Source organism: Alosa alosa, chromosome 3 (assembly GCF_017589495.1).
Source record: "Alosa alosa isolate M-15738 ecotype Scorff River chromosome 3, AALO_Geno_1.1, whole genome shotgun sequence".
Classification (NCBI taxonomy): Eukaryota; Metazoa; Chordata; class Actinopteri; order Clupeiformes; family Clupeidae; genus Alosa; species Alosa alosa.
Window position 1 is genome coordinate 518,409 of NC_063191.1, and position 19,200 is coordinate 537,608.

The 19,200-nt window shown below is 41.5% G+C and overlaps 1 protein-coding gene across 1 annotated transcript in view; it reads left to right on the forward strand.

Moving 5' to 3' along the window:
* The first annotated feature begins 1,674 nt into the window (after nt 1-1,674).
* pdxka (pyridoxal (pyridoxine, vitamin B6) kinase a) overlaps nt 1,675-19,200 on the forward strand; it is a 33,595-nt gene continuing 16,069 nt past the window's right edge. Inside the window, exons 1-3 of the mRNA XM_048239910.1 lie at nt 1,675-1,958; nt 2,078-2,132; nt 8,466-8,570. Of these exons, the coding sequence (XP_048095867.1) occupies nt 1,878-1,958; nt 2,078-2,132; nt 8,466-8,570 (241 nt within the window). The 5' untranslated portion in view covers nt 1,675-1,877. The remainder of the gene's footprint in view (nt 1,959-2,077; nt 2,133-8,465; nt 8,571-19,200) is intronic.

Genomic DNA, 19,200 nt, shown 5'->3' on the forward strand with positions numbered 1-19,200 from the left:
AAGTGGGGGCAAAATTGGAAATGTGTCATAGAGTGACAATGCATTGGTTGATTTGGTTAAAAAGTCACAGGTTAGGTTATTGGTTATTATTGTATTGATGCTATTCAAAAATAATGAGCTGTAAATTGTAACTTTTACAATTTTTTTAAAGGATATCGACTAATTATCGTTGTCGTCAAAATCACAAAAAATATCAAGATATTATTTTTTGTCCATATCGCCCACCCCTAGCCCTGACTAAGTTTGTGTGATATATAAACCACAATCCTTGTTGATACAAGTACCAATGTTCGTCTAGAAAGTTTTTATTCACATGAAGATTTTTGCCTTATGCAGTAAGGCTCTGCCATCTTTGTCAATCATTTTCGCTAGAGTTTCAGACTATGATCATAACGGCCTTTCCACCAATCAGAGGCATCACTGTGGGATTGTTCAGGATTGTGGGTAATGAAGTACTTATGCAAGACATCGCGAATAAAAGACATTTATCTCAAAACGAGGTGAGTGCCCTGTGAACTTTTGGTGTCTATATGAGCATACACAATCGCTTAGTACAGCCGTAGCTGGTTTTGAGTCTACCATGTGCAGTTAAGTTTTTATGGCTTATACCCGAATTGATGGAGAAATTGCATTGAATTCTTACTTCCGGAAACTCCTGTGGGCGGGACTGTGATGCTCTATTGCATGCAGAGGGAATTTGAAAGACAACCGATTATCCCGCCCCTCGGACTGAGTACTGCGAACGGTGAGTGCCCAGACCCTACATTTTAATGTGGGTCTGGCTCGTCAGGCTAGCAAAATTCCAGAATTGAATTGAAACTGGCTCTTAAATTACAATTCAATTCTTGAATTTCACTTGCATTTCAATTGAGGTAGCAAAACAGGAAGCAGATATGCCATTTGAATTGTGCACAACCCTGTTAACAACAACGCTTAGAGCACCTTTAATAGCCTACAGATCTTCAATGGAAACCATAGCCAATCAGACAATTGATATTTGCCATCAATTATTTATTGTCTTTAATTCAGACATCAAAATAACAGAACTATTAATTATGAATTTTAGATGGGATCTTTAGGTAGCCTATGCTTAGAGGTGGCATTGTCTTCTACACAACTTCAGGATGGGATGCACAAACTCAGTCACGTATGTCGTCCGTCGTTCAATGACAAAAAAACAAAAGTTTTCACCACTCATGAATTCGCAACATCAACATTTCCTCTAAGACCACAATCCCAAACTCGTTCCATCAACATTTCCCCTTATTACCCCAAGCCCAGACGCCGTATAGCCTACATTGTATAAACTTCAGAAGGCTAAGCTCTGCCCGAAGCCTTTATATGTGGTGCGGAAAGCTAGTAGCCTAGCCTAGTGTGTTCCGGGAGGCACTTCTCCGTCTGGACGCGATGTCAGACCAGCCGTGAACTCTTTTACAACGAATCGTCGGAGGACAGCTTTCTCCTTGAGCGCCTTTGTCCTCATTTGTGTCACTCCTGATAAGGAAACATGATCTGTTTAGACAGCTGTTTTCCCCTAACAGCACTTGAGTGGACTTTAACTTAGAGACATTTCGCCGCCATACAGTTTAATACATGGAGGGTTTGGCGAGCGCACGCTGGTTGCAGATCTGCAGTGTTCACCAGCAGTGATCAAAGTTGGCTGTTTCACAACGCAAGAGTCAGGGAGATCACTCCGGCCACGTGAGATGACGTACATGACCGCTACGGGTGCTCGAGAGAGTTCAGTCAGTTCAGTTCACCTCTCGAGCCAGCCCTGAGCGAGCTTTCAGCTTTGCCATTCCCCTTATTTCCCCGACTGTTAAGCTCGTGCCTGAGACGTCTTCCCGTCGCCGTGTTTTTAGTCCCTTTCTGTCAGAATGGAGTGTCGCGTGCTGTCCGTGCAGAGTCACGTGGTGCGCGGTTACGTGGGGAACAAGTCTGCGTGCTTCCCGTTACAGGTAAGTCTGATCCCGACTCGAGGCCACCGCGAGACGACCGACATGAGTGGAGTTTAACTTGTACGGCAGATTCTGTCTGTTATTCAGATTTCCAAGCGCATGTATTTGTGTGTGCGCAGGTGCTCGGCTTTGAAGTGGACTCCATCAACTCCGTCCAGTTCTCCAATCACACAGGTAGGGCGCGCGACCTCCCGTGGTTCTGACGTATTGGATGTCGGGGTTGCGTTGCGTTGCGTTATGTCTGCAGTGTTGAAGCACGTTATGTTGCTTTAATGTGTGTGCGCTGAGTTAAGGCTTATAAAACAGGGTTGTTATGAGTTAATGCTTATAAAACATAGGGTTGTTATGGTTGTTAAGTTTTAGAGGAGTGTGTGTGAGACACACACACACAAACACACTCATGCCTCTCTCTCACACACACTCATCCACAACTGTGTGTGTGTGTGTTTGTGTGAAGCATTCACTAGGCCTGGTGTGTGAATGAAGAGGGGTCTGAGTTGCGTAATACTCACACACACACACACACACACACACACACACACACACACACACACACACACGGGTGCTGAGTTTTGTAAGAACAGCTTTGTTCTCTTACCCTGTTTACTCCCAGACACCACTGCTAGCACCCCCACCCCACACTAAATTCTCTTTCTCTCTCTCTCACCCCCCCCCCACACACACACACACACTAAACTAAATTCTCTCTCTCACCCACCCCCCCCCACACACACACACACACACTAAACTAAATTCTCTCCTTCTCTCTCCCTCTCCTTACCCCCCCATCCCCCTCCCACATACACATTAAACTAAAAGGCCGCCTACACGACGCTGATTTTTTTGAAACCAGTGAATTTTTGTTATCGGTTACGCCTTGTGCGTACACGACACCGCCAGTTTAGGAGACTGTGACCGATAGTTTTTGTAACCGGGTTCCGAAGTGGGCATTTTTGAAACCGCCGGCTAACTTTTGCCGTGTAGACGCGTGTAGAGGGCACAGCCGGCAATTTTATGACGACATAGCCCCACCTCTCAACTCAGCCACCGCACTCGACCTGACACGCTGCTTGTCAGAAAAAAAAAAAAACATTTGTTTATCATATTAAAATGTTTTTTCGTTCCCCTGTCATGATTTATGTGCACAATGCATCAGCCTTTTGTGGCTAAGTTAGAAGCACACCGTTAGCTTAACTTAGTTAAACATTAGCTTACTGCATGTTAATGTTTTCTCCAGTGGTGCTCAGACCTAATGCAATGTGTAAGCATTTGAAATTCCACATAGCACAGGGCTCTACAGTGCGCCCATTTCCTTTTATTACATGAAAGTAAAAATGATGCTGTGCGAAAGTAAAAAAATATTTAGGCGCGACTGGTTTTAATGACTTCTAACCATGTCAATGTTTGTCTACAAAATACACCGCAACATCGAGAAACATTACTGGTGCAAACCATAGAATCACGTCGCAGCATACAAACTACACCTCCCATCAACGTTAGCAGTTTCGTTGTGGACTCAAGCTAGTAGTCGCTTCTATCAAATCCAAGAGCGTGCAGGAAAAAGCGGAAAGTTAGACTAGCCAGCCAAGATGCAAAGATTGAAGAAATTAGTTCTTCTATCCACCGAATTTTTGTGGAAGAGTAAATGGACTGTTTTAGTAGTAGTATTAGGCAGTATGCAGTCAGATAGGTCACCATGGGCATATTTGGATTAGCTATAGATGGATTCACAAATAAATAAATTAGCCTACATTTGGCAGGATACTTGATATACAGGCTAAATGTAAATATGGCAATGTATTATATTATTTTACATTAACAAAATGTAGGAAAATAGAACAGACTGAAAATAAAGTAGGCACTGATCTTTAAAATCCTGTTTCCTGTAGCCTAAATGTTGTAAATCATTCTTAATATTCACAATTGATGCACTGGTATGTTTAACTGTTAGCTGCAGTATAATGTTAGATTATGTGTAAGTTAAGTACAGAACTGACTGTGCGCCCAAATTTTTGTCTGTGCTCCTAAATTTTTTAACTTGGGCGCACAAGTGCTCTTGAAAAAAAATGTTAGTGTAGAGCCCTGTAGCAGTCACTTATTTCATGTGTCTGCTTAACAAACTGTTTCAACAATGTTTTCTTCTACGCAAATTAAATGTGAAGCCTCTGCACGGCCCGGCGCCATCTACTGGTCTGGAATATGCAGCACATTTTTTAGCCTTTAACGACCCCTTTGAAAAAGTTCTTGCGTCCTCACGAAGAGGTGAAAACAGGCGAAAATGCTGTAGTGCATACTGTATGCCAGGCAAGTTGATGTCGCTGTGGCGATTCAGATGTTTCACGATTCACTATTTTATAGAATTCTCTATTTCAGTCTGTGCATTCTCCGAAGCAGTCGCGTGAGTAAAGCACTCCTGAGCACAATTCAGTTTTCGACTGTAAAACTAATAAAGTTCATGTTTACGGATTGTAAAGGGTGCAGTCCAGTCCTTTGGTGAACGCAGACAAATAATATCATTTGCTTCCTTTGGTCCGCAATTCCCATTGTTGTCACCTTAAGTACATAGGCTAGGCTACTAAACGCTAGTACATGGGCTAGGCTACTAAACGCAAGTACACAGGCTAGGCTACTAAATGCTAGTACATAGGCTAGGCTACTAAACGCTAGTAGGCAAGTACATAAGCTAGGCTACTAAACGCTAGTACATAGGCTAGGCTACTAAACGCTAGTAGGCAAGTACATAGGCTAGGCTACTAAACACTAGTTCATAGGCTAGGCTACTAAACGCTAGTAGGCATACCCAAGTTCTAAGCTATACCATTGCCACATTTGTAATATTGCTATAATGCCATTTAGCCTGCCTTCGTTACTAACAGTCGATACTTTTTGCCTGCATCAAATCGCGCATTCACAATTAGTGCGCATAAAGGCTACTGTAGGCTTAAAAGGGACACCAGGCAAGCCTGATACTTTTTCTCTACGAAACTCCCCCTCGCTCGGTCTGAAGCTCTTTTCCTTTTCTTTGCATCTTCCAAATAAGGGTTTTCGCTTCTTCCGCCGCTCTGCCATTATACACATCGCTTGCAACAATCGCTAGCTGCTTTAGTTAGCCTGCCTCTGTGCTGTAAACTGATCCAGCTTCGGGTCGGGCGGGTATGATACACTGAACTGGGTAAGCGGGATATTCTTCCTACAGGCAGTAGGATGGGGAGAGAGTCCTCATTCGCCCTGTAATGAGTCATTTAACCATATACCGACTTACGAAAATGAGTAATTAATACGAAAACGTTGCCTAGTGTCCCTTTAACATGATTTGTAAGTGATTTGTAGGGTCATATCTGACTTCACTAGACTATGAATGCATTTATTTATGTTGTAAGACGTGAAGGAAATGAATGACACCGGCACTACGCAAAAATTCACTTAAACCTGAACCGCACTTCCCTAATAACATCTGACTCGCGTCAATCACTGACAGTAGAATCCATCGAGAAAACACATAGTTCACCAAGTCATGATAAGCTATTGGCGCTGCGCAGCACCCGTCTGCGATGTGTACTGTGTAATCGTGGTAATGTCATGTATGAAAAAACTAGTATTGTACTAGGCAATGCTATAATAACTGTCAAGTCGAGTTCGGCAGCTGGGTTTAAGTGTCAAAATGTTAGGCCCCTATGTCGTCACTAAAACACCGTTTTGGGGGGGGGGGTCACACGGCACGAGGAAAACGGGGTTTCCCCCCTCCTCCCTCCCCTCCTCCTTCGTTATCGTCCAGCTCCTCCTCCTCGTCCTCCTCTTCCTCCTCCTCCTCCCTCCCCTCCTCCTTCGTTATCGTCCAGCTCCTCCTCCTCCCTCCCCTCCTCCTTCGTTATTGTCCAGCTCCTCCTCCTCCTCGTCCTCCTCTTCCTCCTCCTCCTCCTCTTTCGTTATCGTCCAGCTCGTCGGGCCCTCCTCTTACTTCTTCGTCTTCATTAACATTCCCGGTAGAATTTTCAATCTTTCTGGCCTTTGTGTGTCCAGTTACATAGTCTCGTGTGACGTATATGTGTTTTTTCCTCTTTATGAGGCATTTTTTGACTGATGCGACTTAGTCCGGAAAATACTGTAACTGTACATTCATAGCTTGCTAGACTGACTTGTACTTTCCATGCACACTAAACTAAACCACACTGAAGGGAAGTTGCTGAGTTTACAGCTAGTCACGTCAGACTCTGTGTGTATGACCTTGTGGTCGTAATGAAAACATTAATAAACTTTCTCCAAGTTGCTAGAATTGCACTTATATCCTAGCAATACATGTAAAGTAATATAATACAGGTGATATGTTGGAAGTTTTCAACTTAAACAACATTTTACAGTTACAAAATTAAAACAAAGAATGCTTTATGCGGTCAACCTACCCGATGCAAAGCATACCGCTTCTGATCGGGTACGGCAACAACACAAGGACAAAACGTAGCAGAGCTGCAGTACACCATTTCTCCAAAGGGGGCTCCAAAACACCAATCTCACACACACACACACACACACACCCTCCTCCAAAAATCACACTGATCCAGGCTCGGACTGGTAATCTGTACAACCGGTGGGCCGGTCCACATGTGGGCCGGTGACCTCCGGGATTTAAAAAAAAATGTTTTTTTAAAGTTATTTAGCCTATTTGCGGCCCGTCATGTAGACCTAGGCTTAGCCTATAAATGCAGTTGCATTCATTTGGATTGGGGGGTGACAGGTCAATAATTTTGGCCTCTTCATGACAGGTTCAGTGTGTGTGTTACGATCGCCCCCCCCTGCCCCACCCCTCAAGTGGATTTTTCCAAGCAGCCGCTTGGTTTGTGGGGAAATATAGCTTACGAGTCCATGCATGGTAGCCTAGGCTATATAAGTGCCCTCCGCTGGCTGGTGTTCACATCATCACAGTTTAACCGTAAACAGCAATCAGAGGTGTCTAGTTTTATTCCATAAATATATTGTTTTATAGACGTTAGTTGCACGTATACTTAAGAGCTTCCATTTACTGCACCATGTAGGCTACTGTAGTAAAGGGTTTGTCTGGTCCGGTAGCCTACAATTTTCGCAGACAACTTGGTGGAAAAGTGTAGCACAGGTTAAAGAAAACCTATTCATGTTTGGACTCAAAAGGAACTTCAAAGTATTTCCCATATAGTAGCCTTTTAGCTCACAACGACAGTGAAAGTGAAACTTGGAAAGTGGAAGTCTCTCCACTGAGTGTTACAGTAGATGCACAATCAATCGCGAGTCGATGCACGTAAAAAGTATCAACTGGTACAGTAGGTTAGTAACGAAGGTAGCCTAATTTTGCAAAATGTGATGACGGCACACAAACTTGGGCAAAAACGTTTAGTATACACTTGTGGTGATGGCCTACAGTTAATGTGAATCGCTGACTATAACCAAAGTAAAGGAGAAGATTTGCACCAAATAGGCCTAAAGGCTGTGGTTGTGTTTCTACAACATGTTGGCACAAATCGTAATTTCTGTCAACTATGACGATCTCCATGCATGTTCAGTAGCCTATATTTCATTTAGTCAAGCAGTGACATGTGGTTTAATGCATGGGGTAACATGACGTGAGACAGACAGAAGATGAGCCTGTCTTCCTATCCCTGAATCCTGTCCCTCTCAAATCACTTTAAAACGGTGTGATTAGCAACCAGAAATAAAAATAAAAAAATCCCGGAGAGACCCCCCCGGACCCCCATGTTATTGTGATTATAATAACCTATAGGCCATAGGTCCAAATCTAAATGTTTGGGTTCAGTTTATTGTGATTATAATAACCTATAGGCTATAGGTCCAAATCTAAATGTTTGGGTTCAGTTTATTGTGATTATAATAACCTATAGGCTATAGGTCCAAATCTAAATGTTTGGGTTCAGTTTATTGTGATTATAACCTATAGGCTATAGGTCCTAATCTAAATGTTTGGGTTCAGTGTTGTTGTGATTATAACCTATAGGCTATAGGTCCAAATCTAAATGTTTGGGTTCAGTTTATTGTGATTATAATAACCTATAGGCTATAGGTCCTAATCTAAATGTTTGGGTTCAGTTTATTGTGATTATAATAACCTATAGGCTATAGGTCCAAATCTAAATGTTTGGGTTCAGTTTATTGTGATTATAATAACCTATAGGCTATAGGTCCAAATCTAAATGTTTGGGTTCAGTTTATGAAGTGTTGCTACATCATGATACTGTGTGTTTGTTATTTATGGGGGTTTGGTATCGGTGGGCTTGTGTGTGGGGGGGGTCGTCGTCGGTCCAGTAGTGGGCCGTCCCAGGAGAAAATTGCCAGGGCCGAATTTTGTTCCCAGTCCGACCCTGCACTGATCACACACACACACACACACACACACACACACCCTCGTCCTCCCAAAAACACACTGATACCTCACACACACAGACACACAAAAATCACACTGTTGATCTCCACTTGTGCACGTTTGTTTGATCATTGTGTGTGTGTGTTTGTGTTGTTCTCCAGGTTATGGGCATTGGAAGGGGCAAGTCCTGAATGCGGATGAACTGCAGGTGCTTTATGAAGGACTGAGACTAAACCAGCTCATGCAGTATGACTATATACTCACAGGTACACACACACACCTACACGCACACACACGCACTGCTACAGCGACGCTTGGGGAGCAGTGAGGGGTTAGGTGCCTTGCTCAAGGGCACTTCTTGCCACAGAGGCTTATTGCCACGTCTGTAAAAAGACAATAAATGTCCCCTGAATGGGAGTGAATGCCGTCAAGTCACATATGGAGCCAGCAAACAAGAATGTGCAGACGTAGTCAGAGGTGGAAGAGTCGACTGCCTGGCTCAGTGGCTCAGTGTTGCTTTGTTTAGGCTATAAGATAAGATTTAGGCTATAAGATAAGATTTAGGCTATACGATACTCCCTTTATGTAGTATGTGATGAGATCAAAGTCCCAATAGACTCGCTTAAAATTAGTTGAATATAACAACCTGTGTAGGTTTTTATAGGCTTTATTGTAATTTGCTATCAATATAGTATAATATAATATAAGTCAATTTATCAATTAGTTTCCACAAAATTCCCCAGAAGTCATCATTTAAGGGGTTATTTTTCAAAATTTCCGTCACGGGGAGCATGCAGGCCCAAAAGTATTTTATAATAATAATAATAAGCTTTATTTGTATAGCACCTTTCATACACAGAATGCAGTTCAAAGTGCTTTACATTTGAAGCATGTAACACAATAATAGTCAGTCAGTCAGTCATTATGATCCACTCAGCAACATATCAAAAATATAAAAAATGACATGTCATAAGACTGGCAGCCTTAACCCTCTTACTCCCCACAAGCACGCCATATGGCAACTGTGGCAAGGAAAAACTCCCATATTTCAGGAAGAAACCTTGAGCAGAACCTGACTTAATAGGGGAGCACATCTGCTTTATTGGCTAAGCCTCCAATGGCAGCAGATGTAGAATAATCTGAAAAAGTAGTCTACAGGATAAGATGAGTTAACTAAAAGCTTTCCTGTACAGGTATGTTTTCAGATCTTTTTTAAAAATATTTGCTGAACTCGCCTGCTTGATGTACAGAGGCAGGGTGTTCCATAGTTTGGGGGCATAATGGATAAAAGCAGCTTCTCCACTTTGCTTGTGGAGCACTTTGGGTACGATTAAAAGATTAGAATTGGATGATCTAAGTTTCCTTTGTGGTTGATAATATATTAAAAGCTCAGAGATATATGAAGGTGCTATGCCATTCAGAGCTTTGTAAGTAATTAACATAACCTTAAAATCAATTTTATAGGAAATAGGGAGCCAGTGCAGTTCAGCCAACACAGGGGTGATGTGTTCTCTCTTCTTAGTCTTAGTTAAAAGTCTAGCCGCAGAGTTCTGTATGAGTGCCAATTTCTTTAGATGTTTTTTGGGAAGACCAGTGAAAAGTGCATTGCAGTAGTCTAACCTGCTAGTGATAAAGGCGTAAATTAGTTTTTCTGCATCTTGTTGAGTTAAAAAGGGCCGCACTTTGGCAAGTGGAAATAGGCTGTCTGAGTAACTTTACTGATATGGGGCTTAAAACTTAACTCTGCATCTAAGATGACACCGAGGCTTGTTACTTTTGGTTTGACCTGGTGCGCCAAGTTCCCCAGATTAAGAACAATATCTCGCTTTAGTTTTGGTCCAACCAAAAGTACCTCTGTTTTGTGATCATTTAGTTTCAAAATTGTTTTGCTCATCCACTGATTAATGGAGGTTAGGCATGCAGTGAGGGAGCAAAGGCCATCTGGGTTAGTTGGCTCCACAGAAATATACAATTGGGTATCATCTGCGTAGCTGTGGAGGTTTACATTATGCTGACTTATGACGTTTCCCAGTGGAAGCATATATAGGGAAAATAGCAGGGGACCAAGGCAGCTCCCCTGGGCCACACCAAAAGGCAAGTCATGTTTTTCAGATACATGATCTCCTAGACTGATATAAAAATCTGCCAGTAATGTAGGTTTGAAACCAGTTTAGAGCATTATCAGAGAGACCCACCCACTTCGCGAGGCGGTGAATTAGGATGCTATGATCAATGGTGTCAAATGCCGCACTCAAATCCAGAAGAATAAGGATTGAGACTTTGTTTGAGTCAGTAGCCAGTCTGAGATCATTGACTATTTTTACTAGAGCCGTTTCTGTGCTGTGATTTGATCTAAAACCTGATTGGAATTTTTCAAGGATACTGTTTTCGTTGAGGAAGGTATTTAACTGATTACAAACAACTTTTTCAAGTACTTTGCTCAGGAATGGTAGATTTGATATAGGCCTGTAGTTGCTCAGATTGGTATGGTCAAGATTTGACTTTTTAAGTAAAGTTTTTAAGTCACAACAGCGGTTTTAAAAGCAGTTGGAAATATACCTGTTTCTAATGAGGTATTTATCACCTTGAGAATAAAGGGAGCTAAGCTATCATATACTTTTTTGAGGAATCTAGTAGGGATTGGATCTAACACACATGTTGAGGAGCCGTTTTGAGTTATAATTTTACCAAGCTCAGATTGAGTAATAGTGCTAAAGGACCTTCATTTTGGGGGGCTGTTTTTGGGTGTACTATCAAACATATTACTTGTGGATGCCTACAGGATGCCTGACTGAGTGTATCAAAAGGTGTTTGATGCAATAGCCTATCAATGGTAGAGAACAACACCCTAGAGTTTCCACTGTTTTCAGCAATTACCTTAGGGCCTGCCCACACGGAGACGCTTTTTAGGTTAAACGCAGAGGTTTTGCTTCGTCTTGGCCAAGCGTCCAAACGAATCCTGTAAACGCACTGCCCGAAACCGCACTTTTCTGAAACCTGGTCCCAGAGTGGAGAAATCTGTAACCGTGAGCCCGTTTGAGTTCGTTTAGACAGCCAAACCGCACATCCTGCTGCTTATATCGATGATGTCATCGCCACACCTCAGCTGCCCTGGACTTGCACTTATAGTATTGCCTAACAATACTAGTTTTCATACATGACATTACCTCACGATTACACTCCGTTAACATAAATATCACAACTGATGCTGCGCAGCGGATAGCTTATGACTTGGTGGACTGAACACTGTTTTTCCGGTGTTTTTATGCATTCTAGCTACTGTCAGTGGCCAGAGAACTTTTATTAGGAAAGTGCGGTGTAAGTTTAGGCTACATTAATTTTGTGCGTAGTGCCAGTGTCATTAATTTATTTTACATGTCTTACAACATATATACATGCATTCACAGTCGAGTGAAATCAGATATAAGTATACAAAGACGCTTAGAACTCACGTTAAGCCGATGGTAGTACACTGAATGCGAATGCACGATTTGATGCAGGCAAAAGTATTGACTGTTACTAACGAAGGTTTTATAGCAATATTATAAATGTGGCGACAGAATAGCCTAGAACTTGGGTAAGCCTTGCGTTTAGTAGCCTAATTGCGGTGATAGCCAAAACTAATGTGAATCACGGACTATCCTACAACCAAAGAAAGTAAAAGGTGATTAGTAGGCCTACCTCGTTAGCCAAATAAAGGACGGGACTGCACCCTTCACAAACCGTAAAACAAAGTTTATTAGTTTTACAGTTGACTACAGTTGACAGTTCACCATCAGTCCACACAAACAATTCTGGTTTCCTTGCACTAGCCATTTCGCCGTAGCCTATTCTGTCTGTTTTTAAAGCGCAAGTTTTGCAAGTTTTGGTGAATTTCTGACACAGTGCCACCTATAGGCCTGGGGTATGAAGTAACGTGTTGGGTCGTGTTGAGATGGATCCGTTTGGACGCAAATATTCTTGATACGGTTCCAGGGAAAACGGAGGAAAAAAAGATTGGTTTGGTACGTGTGGACTAGGCCTTAGAGAAGTGGTTCCTTCTCTCATTCCGAATAGCTCTATTATAATTTGCTATTTTTTCTTTTAGAATGGCATGGTGAACCTGTAACTTAGTTTTTCTCCATATTCTCTCAGCTTTTCTACATGATCTTTTTAGATCATGGATATTTTCGTTCATCCAAGGTGTCAGTTTGCTACAGGGCCTTTTTTTAGTCTTTAAGGGTGCCACTCTGTCAAGCAGACCGCCTAATTCACGATTGAGAGCCTCTACCATTTGATCAATGGGATGATGTAAAATATATACATTTATGGAGTCTATAAGAGCTATGAACTGCTGTTCTGCTCTAATGTCCAAGAGTCGCGATTTGATTACAATTTCGGGATGAATTTTTGGAGTATGTAGTACTACATTAAAAGATACACAATAATGATCAGACATATTTATATATATTACTGATAAGTCTGTGACTTCTATCTCTCTAGAAATGACTAGATCGAGGGTGTTGCCAAGGTTGTGGGTGGGTCCTGTAACATGCTGCTTTAGCTCTAAACTGTCCAACACATTAAGGAACTTACTGGCTTTAGCATCAGTTGTCTTATTGACATGAATATTAAAAGTAAGCCATTTACAATTATCCGATCATAGCTAGTGATGATGAGCGACATAAGTTCAGAAAACTGGTCGAGAAAGCCAGTCCATAGTTTAGGAGGGCGGTATAAGGTTAATAGAAGTACAGCTGGGTCAGCCTTCAGAGTGAGGGCAATATACTCAAAGGAAGCGAATTCGCCAAAGTTGACTCTAGTGCAACTATATTTGTTTGAGAGAATGGAGGCAATTCCACCACCTCGTTTGCCTTGTCTAATTGAGTGGAAGAAATTATAATTTGGGGACAAGTTTCAACAAAACAGCTTAAGCTGTCTGAAGTCAGCCAGGTTTCAACAAGAAACAGAAAATCCAATTTTTTTTCACTGATAAAATCATTGATTGCAAAGGTTTTGGTAGTAAGTGCACCTATATTTTTTTTTTCTGGATTTTATCACATGGGGCCCACACTCTCCAGCAGCATCCAATCAATAATTACTATTTTTGTAAAATGTGACCACCTATTTTTGAACGTGATACCTTGACTGGCAAAGTATATGAGACAGCAAGGGGTGTGTGTGTGTGTGTGTGTGTGTGTGTGTGTGTGTACTGCGTATGGTCGTGGGCCTATTTGGAAGAAAGTCCAGTAAACCTTTTCTGATTTTCATTTGTCATTTTGTCTTGATTGAGATAGAATGATGGTGAAAGAGTGTAGTGTTGGAGAAGTGGTGTGTGCTCTTCCTACACATAACAATGAAATAACTTTTTATCTTGGGTTAGGATTAGATAACAAATAATTGTGTATAGGCCAGTGTTTTTATTGAAGCAAAAAAAGGAACAAAGTATCCAGTAACTGTAATAATAGATACTTGATTTGAATTGTAAGCATTGCTACACTTTCTTACTCAGAAAGTTAAGTAACAAAATGACATTAATCCATTACTTTATAATTAGTTACCCCCAACACTGAATTTCGAAAGGTTGCCGCTAGTTGCAGCTCGAAGTCGTGTTGGTATTTAAGGTTCATTTAAGGTATCCGGTGGTGAAATGCTCCTTTAAGGTATCCAGCGGTGAAATGCTCCTTTAAGGTATCCAGCGGTGAAATGCTCCTTTAAGGTATCCAGAAATCCGATGGGAAACTGTAAAGTTCTCGGGTGCGAAAGACCAGTTGAGAATTGTCCGCATAGCAGTGATAGTCAAATCCATGGGACAAATAGTCTCACCCAAGGAACTGGTCTAAATAGAAGTAAGGGCCCTAATACTGATCCCTGAGGCACACCTGTGGTGAGGTCATGAGACTTTGATACCTGTCCCTGCCAAATCACACTCCATGACATTCTCCTTTTTACACTATCAAAGGCTATAGATACTGTATGTCTAGTAGAATTAATACTGATGATTGAGTAGAGGACTTAGCTACTCTCAGTGCTTCAGAAGAGCAGATGTCTGAGTTTATAATGGGGGCTGGAGAAAGAGGTGGGTTGATGATGGAGTTTATTGTGTTAAACAGGATTTTGGGTCTATTGGAATGTCGGTTAATGATATCTGAGAAATGTCTGGCTCTGGCAATTTTGGCAGCGGTCTGAAAAGATGATAACGCAGCTTTAAAAATTTGGAAGGAGATGGTGAGGCGGTCTTTCTTCCACTTCCTTTCAGCTCTGCGACAGATCTGCCTGAGTGAGTGAGTATGGTCATCATACCTCACCTTGGGTTTAAAATTGGGCTGTTTGAATTTGAGAGGGGCTACTGAGTCCAAAATCTCTGAGCAGGAAGAGTTAAATAAGACAATTAAATCGTCAGGGCTACATGAAGCATCAGCAGCTGCCACCATAGCTGAGGCTACATCTTTACTTAAAAAAGAGTCAGTAAATTGGGCGTAGCCTGTGGGTTTTAATTTTAAGCGAATTTTCGGGGCTTTGACTATCTGAACATTTCCAATGTTAATGTTAAAAGATAGGCTTGTTGTCGAAAAATAGCACTGTCCACTGTGATGTTTTCAACAGAAAAACCATAGGATAGGACGAGATCTAGAGTATGACCCAGTATATGGGTAGCTTGATCAATGTGCTGGGTGAAGCCAAACGAATCCAACACGTAACAAAACTCCTTGACCATGGGTTTATCAGGACAGCAGACGTGGATATTAAAATCACCAAGTAATAATAGGCGATCATACACTGACACAAAGTCAGATAAAAAAGATGAAAATTCTGTAATAAAGTCTTTATCAGGCTTTGGAGGTCTGTAAATCAATATGCACAGCAGTGGATTCTGATTTGATTCCACAGTAACACATTGCAGTTCAAAAGTAGAAAAGGTTCTCGTGGATAGCGGCTGAATTTTTAAAACGCTTTTATAAACGAGAGCTACTCCACCTCCGCGTCCAGAGCGCCTGGGAGTGCTAATGAAAGAGCAGTTTGTAGGGCACAGTTCACCAAAGGCAGCGGCCTCACCGACTCCGGCAGAAATTCAGGTCTCAGTCAAAAATAATAGATCCAATTCATTTTGGGAGAAAAAGTCATTTAGTATGAACGTCTTAACACTGATCTGCTGTTGACAAGCGCCACTTTCGCTTCAGTGTGTGTCGCGAGCTGCACACAACGAGAGAATTCCAACTGTCGGATGTTATCCGGGTTTACTCCACCACTGCAGATGCGAGGTCTCGATCGGATGGGAATGACAGGTTCCGAGGGAAGCCGTGGGACAATGGGTATATGGCAGGAGTAGTTCAGGTCCCAGGATCGCCGAGTCAGGGAAAGATCAACCCGACCTGTGTGGGGTAGGCGGCGACCGCGCAAACCTGACCATGGCTGTGAGACAGCGAGACGGGCCCAGGCCTTGATCTTCACTCGGAGACCTCCGCGTTTACCCCGCCGCTTCTGACGTTTCTGGCGGCGAGCAGAGCAGCAAGGGAGCCGGGGAACGCACTCCACTGGCAGGTGAGAGAACGTAGGATGGTGTTTGAAACTGGCAGCCGGATTTCCACTCGTGTATTGCTCGAAACAGTTCTTAATGTGCAACAGAGACTGGCGATCATAAGTAAGAAAAGCCACTGAGGGTTCGCACAGCAGCAGAAGAATTAGCAGTGAGAGACACAACAAACGAACAGGTAGGAGCTCTCGGAGCAGACGGCAAGCCGACAAACACACTGGCGCCATCTCGGAACTACGTAGCAGTGTACAAACAAAGGGCATGTTGTTGGACAACTTCGCTGAAGCAGTAGAATAACCGCTCCTTCAACAAGAGGAGAGAGTCATGCCAACACAGGGCAAACTCCTCCGTATAGGTTTATCAAATTGAGCACTTATTTTCAGTGAAAAATATTAATCTATTCATCAATAAAGTCATCTGCTGACAGTGAAGTAGCTGATGGTGGTGGTGGAGGATTGAGACCCTTAACTGAAGAGATCCCTGCTGAAAAAAACAGCTAGAAACCAGCATATGCTGGTAGCTGGTTTTAGCTGGTCTTTGCTGGTGTAGCTGGTAGACCAGCCTGCCATGTGGGTTACAGCTGGTCAAGGGAGCGTGCTGGTGGTTTCTCAAGGGAGCGTGCTGGTGGTTTCCCAAGGGAGCGTGCTGGTCAAGGGAGCGTGCTGGTCGAGGGAGCGTCAGCAGCACCGCCCCGGGCCACTGGAGTTCTAATGGTTAATGTGTTTGAAAAAAATAACTCATTAATTTCGATTAATTAATTTGAGAAAAAATAACTGATTAAAAAAAAATATCGCAGATTAATTGATTCCGTATGACCTTTGACCCCGAGCCGTTCTAGTCAGTAACCATTAGACTGTAAAATGAAGGGGAGAGAAGAAAATGTGCTGCCTAGATCATTGATTGGAACATTTACTTTTAAAAAACAGCCTGATGGTGTTGATAAAAATAAAGTGTTGATTAAAATAAAGTCTGCTGTCTGCTGCAAGGAATTTGCATATCACCGGACTGCGTCAACTCTGAAGTCGCACATCAATGCAAAGAAATTGTGTTGACATTGAGGGGAGTGTTAATTTATTTTCATTGTGTCTCCTAGGTTATATCTGTGGCCTGAAATGCCTTGTATGTGAAAAAAAAAACTTCTTCCCAAAGCACTTTTGAATTTATTTCCTCAGCATATTAGGTCATATCATAGATTAGTATGGCCATTATTTGAACCATGAAAATAATAATAAAAGAGTTTTTGAACTTTAATGTCACTTATGCTGATTATTCAATGATTCATTTGAATAATTTAGATTAATTAATCACAGAGTATGTAATTAATTAGATTAATTTTTTTAATCGATTGACAGCCCTAGTTTACAGTGTTACACTACACATTGTTTACACTAAGGTTAATAGATTTTACACATTGTTTACACTAAGGTTAATGCGTTCTACACATTGTTTACACTAAGGTTAATGCGTTTACACAGTGTTTACACTAAGGTTAATGCGTTTTACACAGTGTTTACACTAAGGTTAATGCGTTCTACACATTGTTTACACTAAGGTTTATGCGTTTACACAGTGTTTACACTAAGGTTAATGTTCTACACATTGTTTACACTAAGGTTAATGTGTGACACATTGTTTACACTAAGGTTAATGCGTTTACACTAAGGTTAATGTGTGGCACATTGTTTACATTTAGGTTAATGCGTTTACACTAAGGTTAATGCATTTACACTAAGGTTAACTCATTGAGTGCCAAAAACGTAATTTTACGTTTTTAGCTTTTTTTTTAAATTACGAAACTAGACACTCTAACACACCTTATATGTGATTTTGGGAACTCTGTGATTAATGGAAATGAAATATATGACGATCAAAACGCACAATCTGGACTTTTTTATCTGGACATTTTATCATAACTTTCGGTTTGCCGCATTGGGTTGAATCAGTGGCGCATGCCGTCAGGTCAAAACCAGGCCATTTTTCGTGGGTCTATCACTAGGTGGCAGTCTCGCCAGGTCGCTGATCACTTCCCGGAAAGTTTACACAAGTAAGTAACAGGTAACACTTCATATTTCATGAAAAGGCGTTATATCGCCATTTCTAGAAAAAACAGCGATTTTGATGAAAACTAGCCACTGTTTAGCTTGGGATTTCTCAGGAACAGATGTGTGTAGAAATACGGTTTGCACCACCGAGCTTAAAGTCTCACCTTTTAAATGAGCCATTGTATGTGTTCATAGCTATAACACAGAATATGCTGTGGCTGTACAAAAATCATCAACAATGTTCTAGATTGCTGGCACTCTAGGACAAAGCTCCCGAAAACAGCTTGGCATTCAATGAGTTAATGTGTGACACATTGTTTACATTTAGGTTAATGCGTTTACATTTACACTAAGGTTAATGTGTTTACACTCAGGTTAATGTGTTTACACTAAGGTTAATGCGTTTACACTAAGGTTAATGTGTGACACATTGTTTACATAAGGTTAATGCGTTTGCACTAAGGTTAATGTGTTTACACTAAGGTTAATGCGTTTACACTAAGGTTAATGTGTGACACATTGTTTACATTTAGGTTAATGCGTTTACACTAAGGTTAATGTGTTTACACTAAGGTTAATGCGTTTATACTAAGGTTAATGTGTGACACATTGTTTACATTTAGGTTAATGCGTTTACACTAAGGTTAATGCGTTTACACTAAGGTTAATGCATTTATACTAAGGTTAATGCGTTTACACTAAGGTTAATGGGTTTACACTAAGGTTAATGGGTTTACACTAAGGTTAATGCATTTATACTAAGGTTAATGCGTTTACACTAAGGTTAATGCGTTAATGCGTTTACACTAAGGTTAATGGGTTTACACTAAGGTTAATGGGTTTACACTAAGGTTAATGGGTTTACACTAAGGTTAATGGGTTTACACTAAGGTTAATGGGTTTACTAAAGGTTAATGGGGTTAACTAAGGTTAATGGGTTTTACACTAAGGTTAATGGGTTTACACTAAGGTTAATGGGTTTACACTAAGGTTAATGGGTTTACACTAAGGTTAATGTTGTACACTAAGGTTAATGGGTTTACACTAAGGTTAATGGGTTTACACTAAGGTTAATGTTGTACACTAAGGTTAAAGCGTTTATGTTAGGTTAGGTATATGTAAGGTTAATGTTGTACACTAAGGTTAAAGCGTTTATGTTAGGTTAGGTATATGTTAGGTTAATGTTGTACACAGTGCTCAGCTTCTGTAATAAATGTATTGCGAACTTCCTGCACCATCAGTCTCAAAGCCACCTTTCAGTGGAGGCAGCCCACTGTGATTGGCTATTGGCCTGAGAGTTGTGGAGGCAGCCCACTGTGATTGGCTATTGGCCTGAGAGTT